The sequence below is a fragment of the Trachemys scripta genome, chromosome 2 (assembly GCF_013100865.1).
Source record: "Trachemys scripta elegans isolate TJP31775 chromosome 2, CAS_Tse_1.0, whole genome shotgun sequence".
Lineage (NCBI taxonomy): Eukaryota > Metazoa > Chordata > Testudines > Emydidae > Trachemys > Trachemys scripta.
This window is the reverse complement of record NC_048299.1, coordinates 85,617,487-85,630,989: the sequence shown is the minus strand read 5'-3', so window position 1 is coordinate 85,630,989 and position 13,503 is coordinate 85,617,487. Positions and strand designations below refer to the sequence as shown.

At 39.4% G+C, this 13,503-nt stretch overlaps 1 protein-coding gene across 7 annotated transcripts in view; it reads right to left on the bottom strand.

The window, feature by feature from the left end:
* BBS9 (Bardet-Biedl syndrome 9) overlaps nucleotides 1-13,503 on the bottom strand; it is a 264,350-nt gene that overhangs the window by 92,843 nt on the left and 158,004 nt on the right. For all 7 annotated transcript variants that reach the window (XM_034761160.1, XM_034761159.1, XM_034761161.1 and 4 more), the window contains 2 exons: nucleotides 9,439-9,611; nucleotides 4,185-4,337 (listed from right to left, as the gene is read on the bottom strand). In XM_034761160.1, the coding sequence (XP_034617051.1) occupies nucleotides 4,185-4,337; nucleotides 9,439-9,611 (326 nt within the window). The remainder of the gene's footprint in view (nucleotides 1-4,184; nucleotides 4,338-9,438; nucleotides 9,612-13,503) is intronic.

Genomic DNA, 13,503 nt, shown 5'->3' with positions numbered 1-13,503 from the left:
GTGGGGCAAGTCTCTATGTCCAAGCAGCAAGGAAGCCAACACCCGCCCTCCCTCCCCTAGTGGAGGCGAATGGCAGGCTGGGTTAGGACCTGCTGTGGGCATTACTCTAGTCGCCACTTTTAAAGGTGGGCTGGGAAGGAATTTTTCCCACACCACCAGAATTGGCTTCAGTGGAGTGTGATTTTTTTGCCTTCCTCTCAGCACATGTGAGGGTGGACCTTTTCTGGTCAATAGAAAAGGTGGTAGGCCATATGTAGCAACTTATTTTGTAATACTGGGTGGATGTTCAGTGCAGGTACTCCAAAGGGAGGGCAATCAGTGACCAGATAAATGGCTTGATAAAGGACTTAAAAGGAGGTCCTGGATAAAGGAACAGAATGGGGGAGGAGGTTCGGGGACTCCTATGACTGGCAAGGCAGGGAGCCAACCCCCTCCGTTCTCATAGCCCTCCTAAACCTTCTCATGAGGCTGGCGGATGATAAGGTCCAAGCCATGGGTCGGCTGGGGAACCTGGACGGAAACAAAGGGGGGTTGGTGAAAGCCCTGGAGAAATGATTTAAATAAGCATGGATTTGCCTGCACTGTACACTTGATCTGCCAGATAGTCCCAGAGATCTATATAATAAAGTTGCAGCCTGATTAAAACCCATAACAAGTCTCCTGTCCTCCTTGCAGTATACCCAGATAATGAAGAATAACAGAGTGACAGCTTGTCTCTCAAAAGCTTGTCTCTCTCACCAACAGAAGTTGGTCCAATAAAAGATATTACCTCACCCACCTTGTCTCTCTAGTATGCTGGGACCAACACGGCTACAACAAAACTGCAACAACAGAGTTGCATTTAAATCTTATTTCCCATATTATACGAGTGGTTTTAATATAAAAAGGAGAGAGAGATGATTAATAAAACACAGCAAATAAGAATCATAAACGCTATTTTATGTAAATATTTGAATGACTTAATCAGTGGCATTTCTCCAGAATATATACTCTGATACAAAGAAATTTAAGATTTTTGTATCGACTTCCTCATTCATTCAAGGCTTCATCCAAAGCTCCCTGAAGTCAATGGGAGTCTTTGTCTGGGTATACAGCCCTGTGGTTTGCAGCAGTTTCTGGCATTCTTCCTCTCTCTCCCCACCCCCAACCACAAAGCAGAGCTGTCCTTCTTTGGGTAAGCCCACATAAATTCTGCTCCACCTTTAGTTGTGGTGCAGTCATTCCCATTAACTTCACTGTATGTTGAATCAGGCCACCACTCTTCAGTCCCACTGCAAATGTTCTGCGTTAATGAAAGTTACCAAATAGTTTATAAATTATGGTCCTCAAATAAATAATTTTTCCCCAAAGAAAATTTTAAACACATTTACTCGTAGTTTAAAATTTCTAATGAAATGAAAGAATTTTTAAAAAGTACTGTAACATTCATTCCAATATCACAATGATCACATGTTTAAGGGGACTTGCAGAGTGAGGTTTGTGCTATTCCTATTTACCCAGCTCGATTATTTCATTTTTAGTGATATATCCCCTTCCCTCTGCCCAATATTTTAAACTATTGTTATTACTTAGATACATTTCCTCAAGTAGTCCAGAAAAACAAAAGGATTGAGCAGAAGTTGCAAAGAAGAAGAAAAAAGGAAGAAAGGTCTTAGCAAGTATAGAAAATGTCACCAATCAATTCCACATTCACCCACTGTTTCCCTTGTGACCCAAACGGCAAAATAAATAATGAAACAACAAAATAAATCAATCAATAAATTGCTTTCCATTCTAGCAAAACTTCTTAGGGAGCTTCAGGACTCAACCAATCATCACTTACACCAATTTAAAGAACCAGGACACGGACTAGCTTGGATATCAATATTGCTTTGGGTTTGAACAAACAGATGCTTTGAAAAGTTTTAGCCTATTTGAGGGAATTACAAAACCATAACTGCAGAAGTAGGCAATGAACCATGTTTTACTTTCTTGTAAGGTGTGGTGATGAGCATGGGATAAAATACCTAGATAGGTTCATTACATGAGCAGGAGGCACATCTCCTGCTCCAGCCTATGTAGGGTTAAAACTCATGCTCAGTTCTTTGGGTTTGGCTTCAACAACAAATTAACACAAAACACCAAACTGAACCTGGGGATTACAGTGGACGAGAAGCTGGATATGAGTCAACAGTGTGCCCTTGTTGCCAAGACGTCTAACAGCATATTGGGTTGCATTAGTAGGAGCATTGCCAGCAGATCGAGGGAAGTGATTATTCCCCTCTATTCAGCACTGGCGAGGCCACATCTGGAGTATTGCATCCAGTTTTGGGCCCCCCGCTACAGAAAGGATATGGACAAATTGGAGAGAGTCCAGCGGAGGGCAATGAAAATGATTTGAGGGCTGGGGCACATGACTTATGAGAAGAGGCTGAGAGAATTGGGCTTATTTAGTGTACAGAAGAGAAAAGTGAGGGGAGATTTGATAGCAGCCTTCAACTACCTGAAGAGGGGTTCCAAAGAGGATGGAGCTAGGCTGTGCTCAGTGGTGGCAAATGACAGAACAAGGAGCAAATGTTTCAAGTTGCAGTGGGGGAGGTCTAGGTTGGATATTAGAAAAAACTATTTCACTAGGAGGATGGTGAAGCACTGGAATGGGTTACTTAGGGAGATGGTGGAATATCCATCCTTAGAGGTTTTTAAGACCTGGCTTGACAAAGCCCTGGCTGGGATGATTTAGTTGGGGTTCGTCCTGCTTTGAGCAGGGGGTTGGACTAGATGACCTCCTGAGGTCTCTTCCAACCCTAATCTTCTATGATTCTATGAAGCAAAGTCCTTTCACTACACCATGTCTAACAAGAACCAAACTATCACCAAAGTTTAATTCTAACTTTAATTCAAGACAAATTCTGCTAATAAGAATGCTGTTATAACCTTTTCTGTCAAGATGCCAATATATTTTACAAAATAAATCTAGTTATTTATAAACAACCCAGCCCAAATCTCCATGCTAATTATTGTGATTTTAGTACCATATTTTCCTAATTTAAAAAAGCCTCTCTCTTCTGGGCAGAGAGAGTCACACAAACAAAAGAAAATGACTGACTGTCTCTACAGAGGAAACAGTGAAACTGGTTATACAGAAAATGCTCTCAAATATACAAAGTAAATAGATTGAAGAGAGAAATATTTCTTTGCTCTCCTTCTGTTACAAAGTAGTTCTACATATAACTTCCAACAATAGTAGATTTAAAGAAAATTCAGTCAGAAATGTGATATTGAGTTGATTGCCCCCACAAGTATAAAGCCAGAATGTCAGATCAAATACAGTTCATGTCAACTGTTTTATTCTGATCATATTCTTAGGTCTCGAATCAGCAACTCTCAGGACACAGGAGGACTGCTTGCCTATGCAAAGCCACATTGACATCAATATGTGCAGCATTCTGTCCACGTGCTGAATGAGACTTAGTTTGATAGTTCTTTTAAAAATTAGATTCAATAATGTAATTTAAAAGCATCTCGGAACCATGCACCTACCAGGAGGCAACAACAAGGCAGGCTGGAGATGACAGACTAATCAGGTTTTCTAGCAGAAAGGCATGAAATGCCAAGAAAGTGACTGCTTGGGAGACAGAAGAGGAACATGCCTTGGGACAGGGATGCCTCAAGCAATATGAGCTCAGGTAGTAACCAACACTGGGGGTTTTCTGTTGTTTTCTGGTAGGATAACACCAAATAACACCAAACTGGGCTTATTTGTTTTTACTACTTTTATTGTAACTCTTGCATTCTGAAACCTTCAGGAAATAACCTTTCAGGAAGGACATGGTCAGCCTCAGATTATTTTGTTGTGACTGTTTCACCAGCCAAACCATTCCCACCAGTTTACAGTGCACCATAAAATATTTATACAAGCGATGAACTATAAAATATTTTCACATGAACTATAAAATATTTACACTATCCACATCAGTTTGGAAAGAACGATGTGCTGTTATGTTGGTGTGACCCAGGAGTAGAAATTCTGCGGTTGTAGATTAAATAAAACCATTGCAAATCATCTGGAAACTTGCAGTGAATATTAGGTTAAACAAATTACAGTTTCCTGGTCTCGTGGCTGGTAAATGTAACCAGGAAAATACAGCTTATATGCTTGAAACTTTAGCAATAATGTAGTGGGTTCATAAACAAATAGCACTGACCTGTCTGTAAGTTCCTTCTAGCAAGGTGTCCAGATGTTGGAGGGGAGCAGGTGTTTTGTCTTTGAATCGAGTTAGTAATCGTCGTTCAATAGCTCTAAATTGTATGGCTCTTTCAGACAACAGTTCTTCAAATTTTTCAGCATTCAAGCGAAGCTATAATTTATGGAGTTTCAAAAATTCAGGTTAACAATCTGATCCAGTAGATAGATTTTTACCTTCAAAACACACATTTATAATGAAATGGTAGAACAATAATAAAATTCTTGGAAAACTTAAGAGTATTTATAAATTCAAACAGCTGCCTTCAATGGTCACAGTAACTATTTGCAGCTTCTATTGGTGTGGTTAATTTCACATTCATCATGAGATCTACCAACGGGTTGCAATAATGCCAGCTATTATTGAGACTGAAAATAATTGTTGACAGCCACAGTAATTTGTGATAAGGCACAAAAATCTCATCATGAGGTCTTATGACAGGAGTGAAATTAACTCGTCACCACTAGCATATGAGGACTTCTCCTTAGTTCAGTATGCGTGTCTGTGGTACACATGTATAACATATTCAATATAATACTCACTGCATAAAAAGAGAAGGATTATGACTGTCTTTGAACACGATTTAAAGTAATAAATTCTGCCTTTGCTGAGATTAGATTTTCTCTTTTTGGGGAAACCTTCCCACCCCCACCCCAAATATCTGGAGGTCAAGTGTTGTAGCCACTTTTCTTGAAATAACCACAAAAACTTGGCAAAATGATATATCAAATATCCAGACAATACAAATTCATACAGCTATCTGTATAATGATCTCTCTATTTTATTTTCCAGTACAAGTCCGTATAGCACAACAATCACATAACAGAAAGACATTCTAAAAACTGGCTCTCCAGCAGTAACTGGAGTTCTCCAAATAGGTACTTTTCGCCACATGATTGGCACACTGCGAATACCAGAAGTCAGCAAAATAAACATTGCAAGACGTGCTGCTCCCAGGACATGGGCAATATGACATTAGTCTTCCCTAATGCTCTCAAGTGACCATAAAAGGGGAACGGCAAAAAGGAGGCTGGCATAACAGAAGATACAAACCATGATAATGGATAATCAACATGATATCCGCGTAGAACAGCTCAGGGAAGCTAGAGCAAACTAAGCAGTACCCTTGAGAATGGGAGGAAATAAAGAGGGAATTAGAAAATCTCAGATACTCTTGCAGTGCACCGAAAAAAAGAAAAAAGAAAGCGTCTGTCAAAATTAACAGGGCGGGAAACATGAGGATTGCCATAATAACACGGAACAGAACTTTGCTCTGTTCAAGAGAGAGGAGACTCTTTAACCAGATAATAAATACTGATGCACCTTCACAAGCCATCAGAATGGACAAAGACTATGATATGTTAATTGGTAGCTAACTTACTACAGTAACAATCATACCAGTTTTTCAAACTTCAAAATGTATTTAGGCTTATTTAGGCTTCACGATTTATTTAAGATTGGTCAAAGTTAGCCAGTTAACAACATCCAACCTTTTGCTAGCTTCACTGGGAGCAGAATTGGGCTGGTCGATACAAAGATTTACACAAACATTATAACTAGATGCTAGAGAAAATGTAATAAAATATTAAAATGATATCATGGAAAACAGGCCTGTGATCCAACTCAACCACTTGGGGGAAACAAAATGAAGCAGGGATGTGCCATGGAAACTTAAAATTTAGGCAAAGAAAAATACATGTCTACAGGGTTTCTGGCATAGAGACTCTCTCTCTTCTGTTTGCTCAGCACCCAAGACAACGGAGCCCTAATCTGCATTACCGGTTTGGGGCAACTCCTAGAATATAAACACTTAATAATAAATCCAGCCTTTTCAGAATTCACTCAGTAGCACTCTCCGTAATTTTACACACACTAAAGATTTAATAAATTAAACAAATAAAAATGTTACATTATTTAGAATATAGTAATGCTCGTGCTTTGGCATCTTTGCGTGTTTCAGGATTGTTGCTTTCTCTCATGCAAGAGAACTTCAATACCCAAATGGCAGCACACTACAGCCAAAAAAAGAGAAAACTCTAGGGCTATGAGCTATAATACATCATGAGCCATATCCCATTATTGCCTAAGGATACAGGCTAAAGCCATATGAGCTGTGTCTTAGATTAGCCATTAAAGAAAATGATCATACTCAGAAGAGTTATACAGTGACTAAAAAGGAAAATTAGATTTGGTTATAATAGAGTTTTTAAACTGTTTTCGGAGCCATGTGTCAAATAAACCCCATGTAGGTTGAAATGATACTCCAAGGTACAAATGCCCAGTGTTTCTTGTTTTTTGACTCATTTTGGTCAACACCATTTTTCTAAAAATTGATCAGGTGGAAGCAGGAGCACACTTATGCAACTCACTTTGCGAAACTACTGGGGGACTCTGAAGCTAGGCTCAGGCCTACACAGATCCTTCCAAAACTTTACGGTATCCTGACTGGAACTTATGTCTTTCTCCATGATGGCCCCATGTCTCAGAGTGATGTGACAGCACCACAGAACTTTTAAAAATTATCTTTAATTCGTATGTCGATGTGTCACCACCTTTGCCCCACATACAATATTTCAGTGGTTCTCAACCAGAGGTCCGGGGCCCCCAAGGGGGTCACAAGCAGGTTTCAGCAGGTCTGCCAAGCAGAGCTAGTGTTAGACTTGCTGGGGCCCAGGGCAGAAAGCTGAAGTCCCACTGCATCGGGCTGAAGTCTGGGGCCCTGAGCCCTTCCACCTGGGATTGAAATCAAAGCCTGAGCAACTTAGCTTCCTGGAGGCCTCTGTGGCATGAGGCTCCAGGCAACTGCACTGCTTGCTACCCCCTAACGCTGGTCCTGGCTTTTATATGCAGAAAACTAGTTGTTGTGTCGCAGGTGGGCCATGGAGTTTTTTATAGCATGTTGGTGGAGGGGCCTCAGAAAGAAAAAGGTTGAGAACCTTGTGGTATTTTACCTTTGAAAAGAAACAGTTTTCAAAGAGCTATTCTCTTTCACGCAGCTTGCCAAATTCTAACTTACCTGGGGCGGTGAGCAGTACATTTAGTTTGGTTTATTTTATTTTTTATTTAATTTACACAAGCTAGCTAAAATATTGGGATTTTTTTTATCATCATGGTCAGGAGGGAAACTGTGCAGGGTTTGTGCCTAGGCCAACAAATGTGTGTGATGATTTTGTAATGCTGCCTTAACAAAAGAGGTAACTGGAAGTCAATGTTTTTCAGTCTAAAGGGACTTTTTATGGTTAACAAAATGAGTCAGTCAAAACAAATGTTCATGGCTTCAATATCATGGCATTAAATTGTTAAAAATAGCAAATGTAAGTTGGCACATCACCAGTGACAAATTCCAGAGCGAGTCTCACCATTAAAATGAAGTGAGTAAGTGAGGAATTTAGAGCCAGATTATGGTCAGCTCCTGTCCAGATGCACAATGTGGAGAGTACACAGAGTATCATCCCCACTTGTATCACTTGCCCAGGGAAACCATATGCTCCCCAATCACAAGGGTTGCTCAAGGCTAACACATGCTCCACCTTCCAGAAATTAAACACATAATAATGGTTTTTAGAATAATTTTCAACAACACTTTACATTTTTGACAGTAATGGCTAAAATAATGTGACTTCAAGCACTAGAGAATTTTAGGCTTTATTACATTTAAACATCACTGACTTAAATAATTTTCTATTAAGAAATTAACTTCCATAATAAATAAATGCTTACCACTAATACAGACCTTTTCATCTTCAAAAACCTTTATAAAAAATTTAATTAATCTTAATAGCTCTGAGATGTAAGTGTGACAGATATGGCAATTTCCTGCCATATCCTTGGGAGAACTCACTGAATTAAGTTTGTCTTTTCAGAGTCCACTGTATTAAATTAATGGTTTTTGTATTATTGTGGGGTGGGATTGCATATAACTTCTCACCGGCAGGATGGGGGGAGAGGGGACGGGAAGTGGGACATATGTTAGACCTGTGGGTTCAAAGGACTATACTGAACAATGTGCCAGACAAGAAGGGACTTTGGGAACAAAATTTGTTAAGTGGTTTTCCTGGGGAATGTCTAGGGCAGTGGTTCTCAAACTTTTGTACTGGTGACCTCTTTCACATAGCAAGTCTCTGAATGTGACCCCCCATGTATTTAACACCATTATAAATGCTGGAGGCAAAGCAGGGTTTGGAGTGGAGGCTGACAGCTTGCGACCACCACATGTAATAACCTCACAACCCCCTGAGGGATCCCAACCCCCAGTTTGAGAACTCATCGTCTAGGGTGAGGTGAATACACCACCTTTGATTATTGAAGCTATGCCTTGAGGAATGGGTCACCTGCTACATGAGACCAAGATGAAAGGCCCAAGCTTTATAAGAGAAAAATCAAACTATTCATGGTTGTTCTGGTTCTGAATTAGAGACTGTTATGAACTTGTAACTGCAGGGAAAACCCCACTGTGTATTTTGAAGAACTGATACCCACCAGAGCCCAATTTGGAGTTAGGGTGACCTCTGGTAAGATTTTTAGCATCCACGTAGGTTCTTTTATTGTTTTTAATATGTTTTGTCTGTAATGCTTTCACCTTAAGAATACATGTGCTTGCTTAGAAAGAGCTGTGTGGTAAGTTGTAACTGTGGGCAATTACACTGTTCATAACCTCTAAGGAGAAAGCAGAGTGGAGACACTAGCCTTCTAGGAAGTCTGGTTTGCTGAGGATATCACAGTGTAGGCAGGGAACTGTGAAGCCTGGCAAAATCCCAGTCAGGAGGGAGACACATGCAGTCTCTACAGAAGATAGGTGATGGCTGAGGACCCAGGAGCCTAGAGTGCGTGCCTTTGATGGACCCTGGAAGGGGAATACAGGTGCAGTTGCCCTGAACTGTGAGAGTAAGCAACGACAAATATCCATCTTCCGGATGTGAAAACTGAGGCGTTAAGTGACTTGCCCAACATCACAAAGGGAGTCAAATCAGAGATAAGACATCCTGATTCCCATTCCTGAGTTCAGACCACTAGGCAAGCCAAGCTTCAATACAGCTGCATTGCAGGCTCTAATGCACTAGCCCATCATTAAGGTAGCAATGGGTTGCTCCGGTTAACATTTGGGAAAAAAAGCAGAAATACTGTAGTAGGGTTTAGGGACAACTAATAGTGAGCAAAACTGAATATTAGAACGTAATGACATATCTATCAACAGCTTAAATATTGTGAGACATACCTCAAAATGGCAATCAATTAGTTCAAAATATTCTTGTAAAGGAACTGAACCAGAAAAGGTACATGTGAAGTCTTTGCTATTTTCTTTCTTGAAATGTTCTTCAAGACGAAAAGTGAGCTCTTTTGTGATTAGCCAAAGGTCTTCTAATTGTTCACTCTGGATTCTATACCGCTCTTTAAAAACAAAAAAAGAAACAAAAAAGGAGTAACGAAAGATGAAGCCATATATACTAGTTCATATTCTGTAGATAAGTCATTATACAAAGGAATTAGTCCAAGTTGTGAAATAGTTCCAAAATCTTTAAAAAAGGCTTCATTAAAAAAAACAATTTTTGTTAGTGTTGTTTAAGTATTTCTGACATTTCATCTATCTAAGGTAGTTCTAAGTTACCTATCCTTGTAATTTTATCCATGTTTTTCCAACACTTAATAGTCAAATTTTGTAGCCAGATTCCCAAGCTTCTAGAACCTGAACCAGGTCAGTTGTTTTATGCAGAACTTTAAGTCCCCAAAATATGATTTCGCCAAAAGAAGTACATAACTTAAACGCTATTTCTTTTTAGTCACATGTTATAGTCTTAATTCTACAAGAGCAATATCAGACTACTTGACTTTGTTGTACCAAGAGCAAAGTATGAAAGTATTTATTGCTTGAATGTTATTTACTGTAAACTAAGGGCTAGATCAGGGGTAGGCAACCTATGGCATGTGTGCCAAAGGTGGCACGCAAGCTGATTTTCAGTGGCACTCACACTGCCCGGGTCCTGGCCACTGGTCCGGGGGTCTCTGCATTTTAATTTAAATGAAGCTTCTTAAACATTTTAAAAACCTTATTTATTTTACATACCCCTCTATCCCGATAGAACGTTGTCCTCGGGAGCCAAAAAATCTTACCGTGTTATATGTGGAACTGCCTTATATCGAACTTGCTTTGATCTTTACCGCATTATATCTGAATTTGTGTCATATCGGGTTGCGTTATATCAGGGTAGAGGTGTACAACAATAGTTTAGTTATATATTATAGACTTATAGAAAGAGACCTTCTAAAAACGTTAAAATGTATTAGTGGCACGCGAAACCTTAAATTAGAGTGAATAAATGAAGACTCGGCACCCCACTTCTGAAAGGTTGCCGACCCCTGAGCTAGATCATGGAGCACAAAGGGGGTGAAGAACTGCCCTAACGCAGCAGCCAGTGATTCCCCTAATGTATGGGGAATCCCCGGGTAGTGGTATAAAGCTAATATAACTAGCTCTATGCTGTTCACTCCCACCACCCAGATGGTGAGCTTTCCTGGTCAGGTTAGGATGAGAGCTGAAGCTCAATGCACTCCAGTAACAAGAGGCCAGCACAGCAATCCCTACGGAACCTCTATTAATGAAACATTAAGTAGCCTTTAGGATGCTCTGAGTTATGGTATGGATCAAGAATCAGGGAAACAAACATGTGGCTCTCTCAGACCTGTATGTTCAAAGATATAGATAAAACCAACAAATTAAATTCTACCCAGAAACCATCAGGCAACAAGTATAGATCCCAGAGCAGAATGCACTGCAGTAAATTAATTTTGAGAAAAGCATGGATTATGGTATCGAAATCCGTATCTGTAAGAAACAGTTGAAATCTTCTGGGCAGACTGAGATTAAAGAGAGACTTGCCTAGATATTACTGGTAAACAGTTGTTCAACAGCAGTTAGAAATTTAATAATGCACCAAGAATGTGAACTTTAGGAATAAATGACAGATATGCACCCTCAATAAGAGGGGCAGGTGTAAACCTTGCCATATCTTCCAGGTCCTTCCCCAAGTATCTCTTCAGTTTTATTAGGAAGCACTGTGCTAATAGAGGTGGCATCTTTCTCTTATTTATTTATTCATATCATTTTTTAAAATGTACCCATCCAGTGTTCTGGGTTCGTGCACAATCTTTATAAAAACTATACAATTACATTTTACCAATATAGGATAATCCCTTCAAAACTAAATCTTTCTGAGCACCATCACCCATCTACAATATTCATCCAGAAAAAACCCTGGAGAACGGATACAACTTGCAGTGTGATCAGTGTTGGCTCATTTGTACTCTGATAAACCAACTGGGGATAGGGTGACCAGATGTCCCGATTTTATAGGGACAGTCCCGATATTTGGGGCTTTGTCTTATATAGGTGCCTACTACCCCCCACCTCCGTCCTGATTTTTCACACTTGCTGTCTGGTTTCACACTTCCCTAACTGGGGAAGAGAAGTTACCAGCTGAAGATCCCTCATTTAAAATTCACTGGCTCTAGCCTCATCATGATTAAATCAGGTAAAATGTTAAAATTGAGCACTCTTGGCGACTTAAACTGCTGCATTATCATACAAGCAAAGTCGTGGTACCAGTGATAACCAGGCCCCATCCCATTTAAGGTCCTGACAACCTTCATTTAAATAAATAAATAAATAAATAAATGTGGTCATGGCTATTTTATCTTGATTACATTTTACATTACATCAACATTCCCACAACAGTTTCAAGCAGAAAACCATTCTTCACTTCAACTCCTAAAAAACATTGTGTTGCTTTCCTAATGAAGAATGGCTGCACACACCACCTGAAATGTTGTTAATTTAGATAATAGGGGAATTATATCAATGTATAGAAAGAATTTGTAATGTGATCTGTGATCCTGCTGGATAAAAGGTGTTAATGTAAGAATAAAATATTAAACCGAGACAAAAACCAGTTATTGGCATTAGCCCATGTCATCTTTAACAACAAATTCATCTAGTTAAATAATATTTTAATAAGTTGTAAATCATACAACTGACAGAAAAAAGCTACACTTCTGATTCTACATCATATTTGTATGCAATTCTTCTCTCTCCAGTTTCTTGTACAGCAAATCAACACTAACTAAAAGTAAAGAAAGGAAAATGCTGTTGAAAACCATAATAATTTTTTTTTTAAATAATGGTTATCCAGAGAGACATTTTTGAACAACACTGCCATATTTCTTTTCATTATTCATCCATCAATACACTGTCTGAGAAGAAATACAAAAGTGCAGCTGTGATGCAAAAGGTCACTGAGGTTTTGGATACAGAAAAACAGAGATTGTTTTTAATCAATTTTTTTTACTCGTTAGCAAAGTTCACAGTAAAATCAAATGAACCAAAAGTTTTTAGAACATTCGTATACTTATTAAACATTTTCTCAAGATTAGTAATCCAAGATTGTTTGACATGAACACTGGCATTACTCCCAGAATATGCATTTCACTGAAGGGAGAATGACAAATTCCGTTTACAAAGTTACAGGAAAGAAGCAAAGTTTTATTTAAAAACATGTCTATTAAAGACAAGAACTCCATCTGTTAAAGATAACATTCAACCTACTTTCCATTTTTTTTAAATCTCTCAGTGAAATGGCTAGGCCTGGTGGATACAGCATTGGATTTTGCCTTTTCTTTCCTTTTAGTGAAATGAGCTTGGAAAGTTTCAGACCAAATCAACAGCCACTTCATTTATAATTGATATAACTAATACATTAATGGTTTAAAGTGGGGGTGGGGTACCACCCCCATCTAGGCTTGGTCTACACTAAACCCCCAAATCGAACTAAGGTACGCAACTTCAGCTAAGTGAATAACGTAGCTGAAGTTCGAAGTACCTTAGTTCGAACTTACCTCGGTCCACACGCGGCAGGCAGGCTCCCCCGTCGACTCCGCGGTACTCCTCTCGCCGAGCTGGAGTACTGCAGTCGACGGCGAGCACTTCCGGGTTCGACTTATCGCGTCCAGACAAGACGCGATAAGTCGAACCCAGAAGTTTGATTGCCAGCCGCCGAACTAGCGGCTGGGTATAGACGTACCCCTAGTTTTCCCTAAAATAGTTTCAATACTTTTTTTGCTGGTCAATACAAACACAATCTAACTGTATTTGGGAGCAAGGTAGTCATTTACTGTATGTGACTTAGTAGGCTATTAGGCTGAAGGAGAAGGTTAATTAGATTTGGAAAAAGTATATATGAACAAGAGAAACTGAGAAACCTTAATTGTACCACATCAATGCTCTAAAAAT